At 40.4% G+C, this 19,270-nt stretch overlaps 1 protein-coding gene across 1 annotated transcript in view; it reads left to right on the top strand.

Moving 5' to 3' along the window:
• Nucleotides 1–1,807: 1,807 nt before the first annotated feature.
• LOC140365514 (cadherin-4-like) overlaps nt 1,808–19,270 on the top strand; it is a 292,800-nt gene continuing 275,337 nt past the window's right edge. Inside the window, 2 exon segments of the mRNA XM_072451987.1 lie at nt 1,808–1,884; nt 3,250–3,361. Of these exon segments, the coding sequence (XP_072308088.1) occupies nt 1,831–1,884; nt 3,250–3,361 (166 nt within the window). The 5' untranslated portion in view covers nt 1,808–1,830.

Genomic DNA, 19,270 nt, shown 5'->3' on the forward strand with positions numbered 1-19,270 from the left:
TGCAGCGGTGAACAGACACAGAGGGAGGATGGGACATGGAGGCAGGGTAAGGAGAGGACACGGAGGTGCAGCGATGAACAGACACAGAGGGAGGATGGGACATGGAGGTACGGTAAGGAGAGGACACGGAGGTGCAGCGGTGAACAGACACAGAGGGAGGATGGGACATGGAGGCAGGGTAAGGAGAGGACACGGAGGTGCAGCGATGAACAGACACAGAGGGAGGATGGGACATGGAGGTACGGTAAGGAGAGGACACGGAGGTGCAGCGGTGAACAGACACAGAGGGAGGATGGGACATGGAGGTAGGGTAACTAGAGGACACTGGAGTGAAGCGGTGAACAGACACAGAGGGAGGAGCAATGCAGAGGACCCACACACCTGCACTGCTCTCCTTTGTCCTCTTTGTGTCTGGCAGGAGGACTCTCTGGATGTTTTCCACTCCCCTTCCCAACTCTTCACACCCTCATCATGAATTACTGATTTACTGGTGGTATTATTATTTATCCCTGTGCGTGTGATAACAGAGACGAGTCATGTGTGCAACCAACAGTGTGAAAGAATAAAAAACTAGATGTGCGTGTGAGACTCCTCCAGGCATCAACTTGTGTACGACAGGCCTTCGTTCAAACTGATGCGTGTTGAGGCGGAGTGAATTTTTCATTGGATGTGCAAGTCATCATTTTGTATTCACAGCCTCTAAAATACAGAAGATTTTTTTTTTTTTTAAATTGGGCCGGTCCAAAACCTAAAGTCCAACCAAAAGAGGTGTTACGGTCTAAAAATATTTTCTTCTTTGTAGAGGACATTACATTGTAGTCACCTTTGCAATTTGATAACTGTGAAATGCCATTGAAACTAAGTGTTAAATGAGAAGGTCTCAGCTTTGATTACCAGACTAAGTGCGACCTGTGAGGATAGTTTTCATACAATGTCTGCATAGGTTTATCCAATAGAACAGAAAACTCCCAATTAAAAATATTTTTGTATAGCCCAAAATCACAATAGCAGTTGACGCTTAGCTTCAACAAATTGTCTAAAATTGTTTAACCAACAGAAACCGTGGAAAGACAAGCAGATTGAGCAACTTGGGTAACACATAAAACTTGAAGGACTTATAGGGTATGACTACCATCAAATTCAAACAATTTCTCAATGGGACTGAAGGATAAATAAACGGCAATGTTTGTCCTGCATATGAGATATTTTTATTTCCCGTAGAGAGATGGTCTCACTCTGTTCTGATCTTTTCTTTTTTATCCCCACATTTACCGTTAAAGACTGAACCCACTGTGGGCTATCATCTCCCTGGCGCAATAAAACAGCTCATAAGCGCGTGGCAGCGGCAGGGAGCGGGGCCAGAGGGGGTAACTGAGCTGTGAAATAGACTCCACTCGGCTGATGGACACTCGAACGCGCTCGGATGGTTAGTTGTCAGTCAAAACCACCGGACCCGCCTCCGCTTCACGAATCCCCCCCCCCCAAAAAAAAAATATGAATCTAAATAGAGTGGAAAATGCCTTTGACGATAGACGGCCAAAGTGTCGAGGGGATAGTACGCTTCCCCCCGTAGAGCGGCGCGCGCCTGGTCTCGCGCGGCGGTGGGAGGGGCTGTAGTGACGCTCCCAGCCAATGGGCGCGGGCTTCTCTCTGGCTCCGAGCGCAGCATCTCCCGTGTCACAACGGCACTTTTGCGCCAGACAAGTGGGACGCCCGTCCGTCTGTCGGCACCGTGGGAAGAAGACTCACGCAGGGAATTTACTGTGGCGTTTTTGGCACCCGCGACTCGCCTCGTTTTAGCCTTTTTTTTGCTTTTGGACCGCCGCAAAGATGAGCATAGGCTGCGTTCTCCTGGCGTGCACCTTACTTGTGGGCTCCTCCTCGGTAAGCTCGAGAGTTCTTTTCTGTCTGGGAGAAGGTTCAGGGGGAACTAGAACGCTCTGCTGCACTGCTGCATGAACCCGAGAAGTGTTGCTTTTAACAAGACAAACGCTCAGCCCTCTCTGCGGTGCGGCGCGGCGGGAGCACGGCGCGTGGATTCGGGAGCGTTTTGATGGCTGGTCATCCTTAACGCAACTCTAGTTTCAAAGTAGCGTCGTTTCGTTTCGAGGCGGCGGTGCGGTGATGCGGAGTGCGGTGTCTTTTCCCGCGGTCTCAAATCAACTTTTACCCACTTTCCTCTCTGGGGGTTTCAGCTCCGATTGTGATGAAGTTTGAGCACAAATCCCGTCTAATGAGCATGTCTCCAGAAGCCAATTACGAAGAGCTTATCGTACTTTATTTTAATACGTCCAATAATGTATTCTAAGCTGAGACTTTGTGAGTGCATAATAATGACAATGCGATGCCCACATACAAAGAATGACGTGTAATTTATTGGGTTTCTTGTCTCCTTTTGTCGTGAATCTGCCACTTTGGCTCAGGGAGGACAATGTATTTAGCCCATCTTTGTGGCATTTTAGTGACAATGTACCAATACCAAAGGGTCATCATTGCATTCATATGTGGCAAAGAACAGGGGCCTTTGCACACATTTCACCTTTTTTCATTTAACTTTACATTTGCTATAGTAACAAACTAGCATTATGTTTCATCAGTCAATAGTGGATTTTGTAAAGACTGTAAAGAATTTGTTGCACGTCAAAAGATTTATAGAACTTCATAGTGCTTTTTTGTTCATAGAATACATGATGAAAACTAATATAATTGTTAAAGTGCATTTTAACCCACATTAAGATGAAATCATAGAACACCTCCCAATCTAGCGCTCCCTTTAGGAAAATGCTTGCAAGATTTATGCATGCAACTCTGTATTCATCATTGTATTAATCATTCATCTCGAAGTGAATTCATCTGTGTTTCTGTATTGCGCAAAATACTGCATTCATGTGTTTTCTGGAAACTTGGAAGAATGGACACAATAATGCCCTTCAATTCATAAAAGGAAAGTGTGTTTCAATGGCGCCACATTAACATCTTGGGTACCAAGGTTCCTTATTTGGGTTTACAGTGAACATATTACCTTAATGTTTTTAAATCTTTGTGACATCAGTTTTAACTGATACAATTGCATTGCATTTCTGGTTTGAAATGTGATATTTTGTAATTGCAATAGTAAAGTAATTGTAGTCCAGATGTAGCAGAACAAAAGCTCGTACCCGTATGACTTTCAGCGGGTGAGGTTCAGCTGAGTGAGAACACGGGGCACTGGGCCCCAAGACTAACAGACTGTGTGTCCTTGTTCCCCAGGAGAGTAAGGCAGGCCAGCCCCTCAAAGCACCATGTCGACCAGGATTCTCCCAGAACTTCTACACCGTCATCATCCCTCGAGACGTGCTGCATGGACAGCGCATTCTAAAAGGTGAAAAGCCCTCTTCTACTTTACTTTGCTAGTGTCGCTGCTGCTGCTGCTGCTGCTACTTTCTTATTATTTTAGTTTGGATGAGAAGAATGTTGTATGGGCTAATCTTTGTACCAAGCTGATAGGTCCTGGTTAGATGCTTTTGTTACTGGTTGATGGCCTATACTTTACTTGTGCTGTTGTTGATCTTCACTCTATAACACACTATGGATACCAGGGCAATCAAGGCAATCAGTGATTGACCTAAAAAATCAAAAATTACCGTGTGTCACTACTATATTTAAATTGTTCCGAAATATATATCTATCCAAATAAACCTGTTTTCCCCTGACTCACCGAAGCTTGGCTTGAAGTCACAGTGTTTTCAATGGCCTCTGCAGGCTGCTGAGCAGTACAATGGGAACTGGGAAGCATGACTCCTGTTCTTCCAGAGCGGCTCAGTCTGTGCCCGTGTTCAGAGGCCTGTTCATGTTCCACCCTCTAACATGAGCTTTTGGAACCAGGGCGGAGAGCAGCTTCTTTTAGAGGTCTTCGCATGCGCTCTGAGGATAACACAGGCTTAAACCGTGCTGAATAAACCTGCGTGAAAACTAGATAAGTCAACAGATTGTGATCTTCTGCCCAAACTGTGCATGTGCAGCAGGAAGACTACAACACAGCAAACTTCAACAAGTGACTTTAACGAAAGTCTTTGTTTGTACCTAAGGCTATGTTTGAGTTTCTAATGATTTGGAAGTTATTAAGATAAGGCAGTCATTTAATGACATAGTGTGGTCCAATGGAGGATCCCGGTCTGACAAATGAAATAACAGAACAGTGCTTGGCGTTAGCGGAGGAGCGTTCGTCTGACACAACACTATTTTATGAAGCAACAACAGCGACAAAGGAATAACGGGACGTTTTATGAAGAATAAGTGAATTGGTGGCTGTTTTGGACCATCTCCACTTCAAGGAAATACAGGAAGGTTCTTCAGTGGTTTGATTTGCATCTGGGAGTGACAGGTGAGTTTTTTTATCACGGCTGTTGTAATAGATGTTTTTAAGGTTACGTTTCTGGCAAATGAGGCATGATTATAAGTGCATCTGTCTGAACAGGAGGATGTTATTGTGAGCATCTTGTCATACATGTTGTTTTGTGTAGTTACCCGTAGTACTAAAGCTGTAATATGTCACTAATCGGGGTTAATTGATGCATTGATTAGGTGAGTAAGCTGATTTTGTGAGTGAAAACACAACAGTTTGTGAAAAATATGTTGACGCGGTCCATGTAAGCCAATTTAATTCATTTTTAGAATTCATCATATCACCTGCCATTGGACACATAAAGAGAGCATTTTAAATCCAGAGAATCAAGTATTTCCCTTAGTACGGAAATTGAGTTTGAAATTGTAATTTGACGTTCTGCTTGCCTGAATGAAAAAGTCACAGCACGCCACTGAGATAGAGTAACCCAATATTATATATACTACTGCTACATATACTTAAGGCTGGAGTATAGGGCTGGGTATTAGGGTGATAAAAATGAAACCATTATCTAAACCAAACCTAGACCCTTTGCCTCACCCACACTTCCTATTGGTCGGCCACAGCAGTAATCTGAGTGAGTGACAGGTGGCTTTATCCAATTGCAATGAAATGTGCACTTTCAGAAGAAACACTACTATTTGTTGTTCTTATTAATTCATTGGAATGATTTAGAGGGTAAAACATTCACAACTATACAATAACTACTATGTCCTAAAGTGTACTGGCAAAGATCCACTCTACTGATGTAAAGAGAGGTTTCCCATCGAAGTGCAACAAAATAGCTCCTCTATAAACATAATGATTCACTCATCAGACTGCAGTCTTCAGTTTTTTCATGCATCATGTTTCATGCATCGTTTCAAATTTCAATTCTGATTTTTTTTTAACAGCAGTTGCCTCGATAGGCGACAAAGAAATAATAGAGAAGCTGATAAAACAATAAAATGAATAAAACATCAAACAAACTTAAAAAGCAAGTAATAGGAGTGAATAGGTCTGGAGGTTATTGTGTGTTTACTGAGCTAACAAGGACAGTGTGGATGTTGGGTGTGTCTTCAGGGGATTTGGGGCTGAAGGTTTGAGCTGGTTTGAAAATGGACTGAAATGTCCTTACGCTGCAAACAATACTTACACAAAGTGATAGGTTTGAATGGGCAGCATATGGGTGTTGGGACTTTTGTCCCAAGAGAAGGCCAGAGTCCAAACAGTGTGAGCCTGACAAGTGAAAAATGTGTTTTATAAAAGTGTAATATGAAACGCATGCATTCTGTGGTTGATAAAACGTACAGTATGTGCTGAGGGATGCAGATGTGTTTAAAAACCTGCATTAGTGAGACAGTCCTCATGTCATACAGAACCACTGCTTTGACCTCACATGACCATACATTCACATACCTCTTCTATTTTCCATGTTGCCTTTGTATTCACTCTAAACAACAAAAATCAATGTGTTTTGTCCAGGTCTGCAACTCCTCGTGCCATGATAAATGTACAGCGCCTATCTTTATTTTCCATACAAAAAGCTTTTAATACCTCCGCCACAAAATGGATAGCCTCAAACTGTCAACTGTCCCAACAAAATGAATAGGCCAGGCCAGGACGAGGGAGGGTCTGTGGGGTGCTGGAGGCGGGGTTGTTGTCTCCCCCGAGAAACGGACAGTGAGCGATGGGGGAAGAGCTGGTGGATTGTAGTCCTGCAGGTGGAGTGTGAACCAGTGCTACTTTCCAGTCATTGAACAATGTGTGCTTTGGTCAAGGCAGAGGTGGAGGGCACTGTCAACTGTCATGTTGTAATGTGTGGATGTTGTGTGGGAAGAGTAGAAGGGAATAACAATAGCCAATTGAAGCTGCTGTAAAAAGGAGTTGAGACAAAATGATAGCTGATGCAAGTTTTAGCCTGATAGACTATCCAGTCAAAAGCCCTCTTGCACGTGCCAGTCCAATGCCAATATAAATTGAGATACAGCACATCATTCTAAGCTACTCCAGAGAAGTTAAATAAATACGAACAAATGCAACTGGAGTGCTTTTAGTCATCCTTTTATCTATTACAAGATCATTGGCAAATCAGCTCAGTGTGTTGATGTTGTTTTTTTAAAGGGAGACTCTTAATATGTGTTTTCAAGTGCACTGTTAAGTGCAGATAGACAGCTTGCCTTAGGGAAGCTGTGGCTTTAGGTTTAGTATCAATAATGTGTTCAAACTGAGTGATTAATGTCATATAACTGTTTCTCACAGTAATTACCTTTAAAAATCCTTTGATTAAAACTGTTTTATGGAAAAGAAGAATGAATAATGTTAATCTTAAAAAAGGATTTTTTAAACACACACAATTAAATGTTTAGAGCGTGAACTTGAAGCGTTGGCTCTTACTCGTGCTTCTAGAATGTTCTGTAAGCAACAGATAAAATGGAGTAGCGTCAACTTATCTCTAACCGAGTGAAAACATGAAAATGCTGAAAGACAAAGCCAAGTGATTCACGTTCATAAACATTAAAATTAAATATTACATTTTCCAACAATTCATGCACAATGCACAATCTAAGCTTTTGGCTTGTTTTGGCGGCCTTTCTCACCATTGTGTAGTTGTCCTTTATTTATCTAGATCATCTCTTGCAATTCGTTTGAAGCTGCTCTCCTTTCTTACCTGAAAACAAAAGATACACATTTACAAGAAGCACAAATAAGTGATTAACAGGAAGGCCTGTATGAAGGGAGGCCTTGCACAAAATACAACAGCACATATGCAAAAATCCACAGTATGGTCTTAAAGTCAGATCAAGTTTTGAAAGATATATTTTTGGAACTATTCTGAGTCTGTACTAATAACAGTTCCCTTCCGGTATTTTACATCTACCGGCTAGTTAAATGGGCGAGTTATGACTGTGGTGCCTTTACCTTGTTTGACTTGTTCCCAAATCTCACTGCTGAGCGACATTGTGTTGAATAAATCATCCTTCGGTCTTGGAAGAACTATCTAAACCCGGACCTGAGGAGTTCCATTGCAGTGGTTGTCGTCCTATAACCTCCGTGCAGATCCCCACTACGGCCAGATAAGCCATGAAAAAAAAGAATTCCAATGATTGTACAGAGCTGTGTAAACCACCTCCTCGATTTCAGCGTAGGAAAAGACACCCAGGAGCACGGACAAGAGTGAGCAAGAGGGGCATTGGCATTCTGCTCAGGCCCACACGTCTCTTTAAGGTACTGTCACGGCGTGTTTGAAGAGACGGCAGTGATGACTTTGCCCCAGTGACTCAATAAGCACGGTGCAGGGCCACATCCGCATTTGACAGAATGTGGCAAAATTTTTTGGGGTATTTTTAGTCAGTTATTCAAAGGAGCATAATTATGAGGTTTTTGTCAAGCTTAAGCTGAATTCATGTGTTGTTTTTTGCGTTTGAAACAATTACTGATGCTTTTTTTCTACCCTTTTCAATTCTATTTCCTTCTGCCTTTGATTATGCAGTGAATTTAAAATTGATCTGACTATACCAGATGCCTTCTTGACAGACCCTCTGCTTATATTTGCGAGCTTGTTTTAGTAAGCGCAAAAACGTTTGACCCCATGAGTTTTTATCTATAAATGACGAAGAGTAAATAAAATACCAATGTCATTTTTAGCTTTTTGATGTATCAAGTCCATTTCACTACAAATGGCATTGTGGTGGTCCGTCCTTTTCTCAGGATGCTTTGAATCTGCTTGCCTGATCACCACTCTTTCCCCACATCACAATCCAAATAGTCAAACAGAGCCTTGAAATTAGGTAAATTTACTGTATTTTAGTGAAACATAGAAACGGACAAACTCTGTTCAATCAATCGGGTGTTCGTGGTTGGGTTAGTTCACTTCTGCTCTTAAAATGACCAGATAAACAATTTAATTAAGTTTAATTACAGACACTGGGTATTCATATCTTAAAAGACACAGATTATGCAAAGTTTACTTTTTGAGGTTTTAACCATGTTCCAAAATAGTTTTTCTGCAATTATTTTAAGTCCATAAATCATCGCCATACTCATTCTGATAATTTATCCATCTAATCATGATCAGTACAACTGTGTGCTGAGAAAGTGAGAAGCCAGCTTGAAATGCACTGAATTAAAAAAAAAATCTTAAACTGTTTGTAATTCCCTCAGTTATTGTACACATATATTTTAGTTCTAAGACATTAGATGCCAAACTAAAGATTCAACAAGCATGTTGAAATGCATAATATTTGTCCTTTAACGCAGAGTTTATGTGTTTATATCTGTTGTGCTTATGTTCTTTGCTTGGGGCATCACTATTGCTTATCTGATTGGTTTACTTCATGTCAGTTGGCCTTGGTTAGTTTCCCTCATGTATTTTCAAACTGCATTCTTCTGTGTTTATGTGAATGAATTACGTCAGCTTTAATTTCCACTGTCCAAAGACAGATTTGAGTTCATTTTAAACCTTTGTGAATAGTGTTTTTTGTCATTTTGTTTTTGAATATAAAAGTAAGCCACTTATTAATTCATCAATCATTTGTTAAAGCGAACAGCTTTCAGGTGCATTCATTCTCTGAGGCTCATCCATACAAAGCTTTCACATAAAGTCGTTGTTGATTTCTGAATACACATTATTTTTACTCTTTCTTTCATTTTTTTTGTATAAACTATATCCACTCATACTGAGTAAGATTAATTTAAGTTGCCTGTATCCGCTCTCTCTACTGTGCCTGACCCTCGGCATTGTTTAATTCCATCTTCTGAAGTTAACATGCAAAATGACATGCAACATGACCCCAATTAGTCCCCACCAGGAGAAATCTGGCGAGCAGCCCATATCTGCTTTGAAACAGATGCCGGGGCTACATGAGAACTCCTAACCTCCAATCCGAACTGACATGGTTTCATAAGAGTGTCCAGGCCCGAAGGATGGTGGTGGTAACTGTGGTAGTAGCAGGGAGGATTATGTTCCCAGGCAATTGATAAGCGGTATGCCATTTTCCCGTCTGACTGCCGGGCATTTCTCCTCTCTTGTCCTTGGAGAGTCTTTCATCTCCCCAGTCAGGGTTTGCAGTCTGTGTGGCCCCGATAGACTACAGGTATGGGCTACATTATTTCTCTTTATCTGCTGGGTATCCTTCCGATTTCGACTTTCTGTCATGGAATCAGACAAACACCGATGCTATTCCGTAACACATCGAGAACACAATTCAACTTAGAATATGAAACGACACAGAAATATCAGACATTTGTATGGCAAGCTTTGGAGAAAACGCTGGGCTGTGTCAGCCAGGCCGTTGTAAGGAGCCTAGCTGACCCTCCTGCGTCTCACCCCGTTTTTTCCCATGCTGGTTGGTTTTATTAGATATTCTGGAATAGGCGGGTCACATTTCTCATTGGTCAGCCTCACATCAAGGCACATGGTATTTTTCCGTAGAGATAAAGCCTTGGGTAAACATTACCCAAACTCCTCTGGGCTGTCACCCCCCTAGGGTAAACATCCTTTGGCCCATCTTTACGACCCCTTCACAAATGCAGTTTGTCACACACCCGCTTTTCTCTTAGACTAATGATGCAGATAAAATATCACTATTATGCAGATAAAATACATCACAGAAATATAATCATATATTCACATTTTATCACATTTCCCTCCTGTTTATCAAAGCATTAGTCTACTGTCTCATATTCCAAACACATTACTCTTTTCAGTTTTCAACAAGTCTTTCATATAGGTGTTAAAATGACACATTTACACTCAAAAAGTTTATGCACAGTTCTCAACATTGAACACACTTCTTTTCTCTTGGCCCACAACATTTCTACTGCATTACTGTCCTAAATTTTGAGTCAGATTGGTCAATTTCTGTAATTTGACAAACAGACAATTTATCTTGTCTATAATTTGTGCGTTGTGATGGGAAATATAGAAGTACAAGCGGAAAGCCCTTAAACCCGCTGCTCTCTGGTCAGTCAGTTTGAATCGTCAGGGACACTCTCTGGACACCCCAATAACATCAAATACGTAGTATTGGGTGCTACTGGGACCAGACTGTCCACTAACCTCTCGACCTTGACCCTGCAGTATGGTTCTGGGTGATGCTGATCACAAAAGAGATACATAGGCACAACGTCCTAGTCCCTTTGCCTCCAAGTGCCTTCTCAGCACTGTGTCCCCACACCACCATACGTCCTCGCGCTTGGTTTCTTAAGAGACCTTCTTCCGCTGCTCGCTTCGGTCACACCTTTGACACATATGAACTGGTACATTTCCCATCTCAATTCATAATCTCATTAACATTGCATGTAGTTATGTTGTAGCAAATAAAAAAAACTCTTAGTTAGTGCAAACAACAGTGGCTGTGTAATATGCCATTGCGTTTCTTCAGCTACTGTCATGTCAATTATACATTGTACATTATTACACATCATGCATTTCATAACCTTTCAAGTTGATCACTTATTTTCTTCCCTTTATTCCAGGTCTGTGTATGTTGATCGATTGTCCCGATTGTCCCGATTGTGCGAGATTACCTTCGCCTCTCTGCTGTCTCTTTTGTCACGTGTTACCGATTGTCCGGGGCATAATACAGGTGTTCAGCACCCATATTATCGTCATCGCTGCGATGATGATACCTGTTGATTCTTTTTCACAGAGTATGGTACTCTGCGCACCGTAGCCTCTGGCTCTCGTTCATCGTAGCAGAGTATCGTACTCTACCGTAGACTCTGGACAAAACTCATACAAACGAAGTCCTGCTTCTGCGATGTTATGGTTCTGCCGCTGTGTTGTCCAGACATTTCTCTCACTTTCCCATGAGAGCACCCATGATCTTGTCCCTCCAATGGTCAGGTGTGAGGACGACACGGTGTGGCTCCGTCCACTTTGCTCGTCCACCTGGCTCGTCTCTGTAAACATCACATCTCCAACACGTTCTCTGCGGTGATAAACAAAGTATTTTTGACAGTTCAGTGTATTTCAAACAGTTTTCTTGTTTACAATTTTTTTTTTTTTAGTAATTATTGATACGGAATATTTGTTTACACGTCCATATCCCTCCTTTTTGAGATATGGCCTTGCCCATTTCTCAAACTTCTACACAATTCTACATTTAAACAAAATTCAATAATCCAGATAGTTTACAACGTTCACTAATCCAGGATGTAATCAAGGAAGAGATGGAATTGCGTCTGTCACTCCAACTCCGCAATGTCACCTCTTGACCTTTCACAGTTCAGTGGTCACCTCCCTGGCTGAGCCCCTCCTTCCACGGCGCTTGGCCCCCACCCTGTGTGTCTGTAATCCGACCCTGCCTCTGCGATCTGTAACTTGTAAATCTGTTTTACCACCATTTGTTTCAAACTCCAAATGTTTCAAACTCTAAATGTTTCAAACTCTAAATGTTTCAAACTATAAATGTCTCAAACTCTAAAATTCTGGTGTCCACGTGTGTGCGCGTATGTATGTATGTGTTTGTGTGTGTGTGTGTGGGTGCGTATGTGTGTGTGTGTGTGAGTCAAATACATCAAACAATAATAATTATCTCAATAATTCCCCCGTTGAGCTGGCCACACACAAGGGTCAGTTCTCAACTTAGAATTTTCATCACATAATTTCACATCTCCTGTGGGTGTGGCCTGCACAAAGTCACCCATCTAATGTAATATGTGCTAATCTTCTATATGTGCTTCAGGTGAGTTTCAAACTCAATCTCTCACACCTGCTCATGTGGTGCTTTACAAACATTGTGTATTAGTTTGTTCTAACAAGTCTATATGTGTATAACAATCTAAATGATTCTAAACCTTCCCCTTGTCCATAAGCCACGTCTCTTTTCTTTGTCTCGCATCATCTTCCTCTCTGTCTTCCCCTCTCTGTCTCTCTGTCTTCCTCTCTGTCTTCCTCTCTGTCTCTCTCTGTCTTCCTCTCGTAACGGAGGAAACACCCATTTCCAAATTTCTAAACCTGCTTTTTCTTTCTCTCTTTTCACTTACTCTTACCCTCACTTGTAACCTGTTTTTACTTTCTCTCTTTCTTGTAGTCTAACCATCTCTTGCCTCCGTCCTGAGTCCTATAATGTTTAGTCCTGTTATTACTGGTTTCATAACTTCTATAGCGTCTAAATTTAGCTGATATTGTCTTATTTAAATCTATTCAATTCTTGATTGAATCTCCACAATCCTTCAGGTATTTACTTTAGAATGTCAAATTCTTTCCCTGTTAATGTTAACTTTTCAGTCAACCCCCCCTGAGGTGTAACCTCTTGGTGTCCCTGTGATCCGTAAAGATAACGACATCTGCTCCATCCTGAGTCCTCCAGATTCTTTGCCAGTCAATAGCCCCTTATCTCTGACTATCTTTTATGACTTGGTGTCGTCCCACTTCTGCGTCAATTGCCCTTGTTAATGACACACAGTCATGTCTTGGGACGGCATTAGACGTCACTATTTAACTTATTCCCTCACTTACGTCTACATGCAATACGAGGTTTCCTCATGATAATACAAATAAATAAGTTACTGATATAACTTTTACTATCACTTTACTTACTGCCCGTTCTATGTCCAAAAACATCAGTAGTCACAAATTTACCCATATTATCACTTCCAGGCCTGTGCCTGCATTTGATCCTAAATTTAAAAAACACTTCTGTCTTTTCGTCCTGTACTTTCATCTAGTCATGCATTAAGGTTGCATAATAAGTTCAAAAAGATAATTTTCGTCAAGTCCAAAAATAAAACAAAACAAAACGTAGCTTTGTTCTGTGCACTCAAAAAACACGACTTTTGTCTTCTATGTCGGGGACAGGAAGTGTCCTGTCTGTTATCACATTCCCCAAAATATTGGCCATCTAATAAAAATCTGAATTCATCTTCATCTCTTCTCAAGTTTAATACAATCTTTATAATTGATTGTTGTCAATCAAAACAAAAACCCTAAATTTGTTCTACAGAGCTCTCAAATACTAAAATTTAAAACCAGCTGAGTTTAGTTTTACTTATTTCATCAGTTCAGAGCGTCCTCTGAACTGCTTTGTTCCCATTCTCCTGCCTTGTTGACCCCCCTTATCTCCCCCTCTCTGCCACGTCATCTGAGCATACTGGAAGTCTCCCTCCAAAATCCTCTTATGACTTTTCCTTTGTCTTTTTACAGTTTGGGGTGATAATTTTGGCATTATGTGGTCTCGGTCATCTGAGAGAAATGCTACTTGCTTTACAGTCACGGTCAATGTCAAGCTTCTAGAGAAAATTCCTTATTAGATTCCTCCGGACATAAACGTGGTGTTTAAGATTCACCTGTGACTGCAAATTTTAGATCTCTCAGAATAACGCCTTGTGACCCTTGTATGATTAATTGTGATTCACACTTGTTAGTTAATCACTTATTAATCCTCATTCACACATTCACACTTCTCTCTTACTTACTTCGCTCGTGCACAGCGCTTACATTCACTCATCTTTATGTCAGTAACAACTCGGCATAAGGCTTCATTACTTGCTTTCGGTGAGAAACTTAACTCGTGGTGAGCAATTTAACTCCTTTATGTGAGAACTTATCTACACAAAGCCAACCCCCAAAATATTTCCTCAGTAACATCAAACTGGGCATTTCCTCAGTAATACCTAACTGGGCATTTCCTCAGTAATACCTAACTGGGCATTTCCTTAGTAACACCTAACTGGGCATAAAAGCCTATAATATTTTTCCAGTAAATATCAAACTAATGCATAAAACGTTTTATGGCTAACTCTTTCACACATACACCAGATGCTGGAATCAGACATACACCAGATGCTATTCCTTAACACATAGAGAACACAATTCACTTAGAATATGAAACGACACAGAAATGTCAGACATTTGTATGGCAAGCTTGGGAGAAAACGCTGGGCTGTGTCAGCCAGGCCGTTGTAAGGAGCCTGGCTGACCCTCCTGCGTCTCACCTCGTTTTTTCCCATGCTGGTTGGTTTTATTAGATATTCTGGAATAGGCGGGTCACATTTCTCATTGGTCAGCCTCACATCAAGGCACTTGGTATTTTTCCGTAGAGATAAAGCCTTGGGTAAACATTACCCAAACTCCTCTGGGCTGTCACCCCCCTAGGGTAAACATCCTTTGGCCCATCTTTACGACCCCTTCACAAATGCAGTTTGTCACACACCCGCTCTTCTCTTAGACTAATGATGCAGATAAAATATCACTATTATGCAGATAAAATACATCACAGAAATATAATCATATATTCACATTTTATCACACTTTCGAGCCAATTCCATCAAGCGAGCCACCCATGATATACTATGAGCCATCACTTTTCATCCTGTTTCCAGTTATTTCCTCAGCGGAGTAGCTATGTTGGGAGGAAAAAAAGGCTTTTGATAGAGGAAGCGCCTCTTTCAGCAAAAATGATGTAGACCCTTGTCCAAGCTGGGATTCTATTAGTTCTGGTTTGTGGATTTGAGTTGCTCTTGCGTTGGACAGGTATTAACTGTACTGGGAAGGTTGGACGCTAGGGTCCTGGGAGATTCATCACAACTGCTTTTTCTCATTGTGTACATAAGTCAAACACAAGACAAAAGGCTATATTATTATCCACTATCTGCATTGTATTTAATACTGGTTTAACGTTCCATAAATCCCATTAATCCCTCATTCTCCCTAGGAAATTGATAAATCATTTACATTTTTACCTGCTTAATGTTTAAATATATGAATATTTAAATGTATATATATACATATATACACATACATACATACATACACATAGAGTACAGTACAGTACAGACCAAAAGTTTGGACACACCGCTGAGTGAAAGCAAAAGGGCCAACAAGTGCTAAGCATCTCTGGAACTCCTTCAAGACTGTTGAAGACCATTTCAGGTGACGACCTCTTGAAGCTCATCAAGAGAATGCCAAGAGTGTGCGAAGCAGTAATCAAAGCTAAAGGTTGCTACTTTGAAGAACCTAGAATATAAGACATATTTTCAGTTGTTTCACACTTTTTTTTAAGTATATAATTCCACAAGTGTTAATTCATAGTTTTGATGCCTTCGGTGTGAATCTACAATTTTCATAGTCATGAAAATAAAGAAAACTCTTTGAATGAGAAGGTGTGTCCAAACTTTTGGTCTGTACTATATATATATATATATATATATATATATATATATATATACAAGAATTTTCTCTTGTATAGCAGTGCTCCTTAACAAATTAACTTTTAAACACTTAACATTTTTGAAAATAAAACTAAAAACTTTCTTCCATATCATCATCAATCAGATCACTATTTGCATGAGTCTCATTTACATATTGTCTTTACACTCACAAGTTACATATCACCACCAGAGTCGTCATGACGATGAGCTGTTTGTATCAGAATGACTTCTCTTACGGCCTCTGGATTTTTCCAGACACAACACGTCTTGGTTTTGTCCTGGACATGCGTGAGTTTGACCCCTTTGAATTTGACATCCTCGGGGTTCTCAGAAGCCTGTCCTAGTCTGAAAACAGGAGAGCGGGAGGAGGGGGATGAGGGGCTTTGACGAGGCGTCTTGCTTATCTCACATAGTTATGTGTTACACAGTTATTGTGTAACACATAGTTATTGTTGTGAGATTAGCGAGACGCGGCGCTCGTCAAAGCCCCTCATCGCCCTCCGTGCGCCGGTGGCTCAGCAGCGGAACCTCGTCAAGTCAACACAGCATCCTACATTGTGTCATGCCGTTGTTGACGATCAATTGACAAGTAATCAGGGCTTTTTTAGGCGCTTTGGTTATACAATTGAACACAAATTTTTGTATCGCAAAGGCTGCGAAACAAAAACGCATCGCATTTGAGGGAAATTGCGTTGCATTTTGCGATGCGATACCGCTTATTCTGAGCCCTGGTATATATATATATATACAAATTATGTGTATATATATATATATATATATATATCTCAGCAGTTAGTGTCTCATTCCTACACATATTCATAGGCAAGGTATGTGAAGTGTGCAGTGACACTATACATTGTCAGAGGATCAGGGATCAAACTACTGACCTTCTGGTTAGAGGGTGAAGACTGCCACCTATAAGAACATTCAGCAGTACTTTCTTGTGTCTCATCTACAAGCTCAGTTGATTGTAGAATTGCTTTTGACATCACTAATCTATTTTTGTATCCTTTTTTCTTTCAAACATGTTTCATTGATCCTGTCAGTCCAGTCAGACTTGAACAATGCATATCCACACTCTGCCAAGTCTTTTGAAAGGAGTAGGGCGTCCACTCTTTCTGCATTTCCGAGATTACTTGCAAGATCTCGGTTTCCAGACTAAAGAGAGGTGAGCTAATTGTGCCCTGAGTTTTGACCTTCAAATGGAGGTGATATTCTCCAAGTGAATTTGTAAGAGCTGCCTTGTAAGAGCTGCCGGCGATGGGTTAAAGGAGTGATTAAATGAAAGAAGTACGCTTGTGATGGTCTTAGCCAAAAAAAGAAAAGACCTTGGCGAAGGATTAAAAGGAACGCCTTGGTCTGTGAAATGCATGTTTTGTGATGAGGCAAGGGTACATTTGGCGAAGTGGTGTAGGATAATTGCAGTGTCCTTCTGTTCATTGTCAATATCACTCCTAGGGCAATATTTTGCCCCCAGAGGTAGTGTTAGCGGGAGCCATTTCCAGGGGACGGGGTCAGGGCGGTATTTTGCTACCTTGCCGACCTTAAGCTGGCGTAAAGAGGCTGGATTTAGCCGCTGGAGGCTGGAGTGGGATGATGCCAGTCCATATGGTGATAGTGTTTGAACCAATGACCGATAATAACTGTGGCATTCAAAACACCACCTGTGTGGGAGATAGGGCTGCAGCTATCGATTATTTTGGTAATCAATTAATCTATCGATTATTTTCTTCAAGTAATCAGTTAATTTTTGTACATTCCATAAACCATTTAAAAGCATATTAAATATCTTTTGGATAAACGTTATAGTTCATAGTAATAAACAAATAACAAATAAGGAGTTTCTGCTTAAAATAACACATTTTATTATTAATTTCCCAGTAGTTTGTCCCTAAAACAGCAGCATTTAACTTCACCAGGCCAAACTGTTCTGTTTGTATATAAAGAATATATATAAAGGACTAATTAACATGTCACCAGACTGTTTGTAGACAGTTACAGTAGCTATGAATTAATTTGCGTTTCTGTCTCATAAATTAAAATAAGAAACTTGATTGTAAAACTTTAGACCAGTGATGCCTGCTGTTTTGAGCTGTAACTCTGCATTTTTTCAGTGTCATCATAGCAGTCTTTCTGTTTCATACTTGCAGTCCCCCGTGCTGTTTCCATGGATGTATTGGCTGTTTCAAAGCACAACAGAGGCGGATTTTAAACTCATGATTGTGGATTGACTGGGAAACATAATTTTTGTTGTGTGAAACAGAAAGTCTGTGATGGCGGGGCAAAGACACAGAGGCTAAAATGAACGGCACACAGAGCTAATGCTGCAAAATGACTGCAGAGTTACAGCTCAAAACACCGTGCTTTTTCACTGAACTAAAATCTGCTTTCCAGTCACACTCGTCAGTTTAAAACACACCGCTCCCTCTGTTGTGCTGAAGTTGCTGCAGGTCCGAGTGGAACAAGTTCAAACAACATTAAGACTTATCTGGAGAAAAATGACAATGGTGAAACTTCCCCGCCCATCCTAAAGCAGTTTTGAGAGGAAAAATTATAGCCATTGTCTTGGCAAAAGAGAAACAAAGGGAGAAAAAGCGAGATGATCTAAAAAGATAAGAGGATGAATTAATGACCTGACCTCACAGGAAAATGTCAAGAAAATGTTCTGTACGAAACAAAACTATTATGAATAGTGGATCAAAAATATTAGCCTGAAAACCAAAACCAAATTCAGTCATCATTATTTGAATCTTTCTACAAAAAGCTCAGCAGAAAAAAAAGATTAAATACATAACTTTCTGGACACCCTCCATTTGCCTGTTATGATAGAAGAGCAAAATTCAAAATGAAATAACAGTGTTGGAAATGCAAGGTGCAATCAAGAGACTGAAGAACAATAAATCTCTGGGGAGTGATGGATTCACCTCAGAGTGGTATAAAGCTCTAAAAGAAACAATTATACCTTTGCTTTTAACAACTTTTAACTGGATATTTTTTCAATTCTGTGTAAAGCACTTTGAGCTGTCTGTGTGCATGGAAAGTGCTCTACAAATAAAATTGACTTGAATTAAAAAAAAAACGACCCTTCCTCATATCTCTAATACCTAAAGAAGGGACTCAAATGTTCCTCCTATAGACCCATTTCTATTACCAATGTGAACTATCGTATATACACCTCAATAAAAATACTACCAATTTTAATCCACAATGACATGACAGTATTTATTAACACAAAATAACCAGAGAATTTTGTTTTACAAAGAGTCAATTGTATACAAAACAAAGCGGTCATTAGTTCTGACACTGAGAAAGCTTTTGACTCTGTTAGCTGGCCTTATTTATTTAAAGTAATGAGTAATTTTACAATAGATTAAAAAGACCTATGCATTTCAATCGCAAACAGAATCTCTTGGAAATTTAGGTGTGGTCCTCTAATTTCCCCATGTGTGGACAATTTCCCCATGTGTGGACAATAAAGGAATATCTTATCTATAAAGATCTATCAAAAAACTTTGGAGAAACATTATACTCCTCTTTTTACTACTATAATAATAACAGTGTTTGAAAGAAATACTCTTCTACCAAACTTATGGATGGAAACTATAAAAAGGAGTTTTGCTCAGGTTTGTCTGTCTCTTCCGGAATCTTTTTTCTGTTTGATGAGTGGAATAAAACAATCTCTAGATTTGTATGGCAAGGAATAAAACCTTTTATCCAATTTAAAACTTTACTATTATCAAAAGAAGAAGA

Source organism: Eucyclogobius newberryi, unplaced genomic scaffold, assembly GCF_026437365.1.
Source record: "Eucyclogobius newberryi isolate DKJ021-1_F unplaced genomic scaffold, fEucNew1.0.hap1 SCAF_19, whole genome shotgun sequence".
Lineage (NCBI taxonomy): Eukaryota > Metazoa > Chordata > Actinopteri > Gobiiformes > Gobiidae > Eucyclogobius > Eucyclogobius newberryi.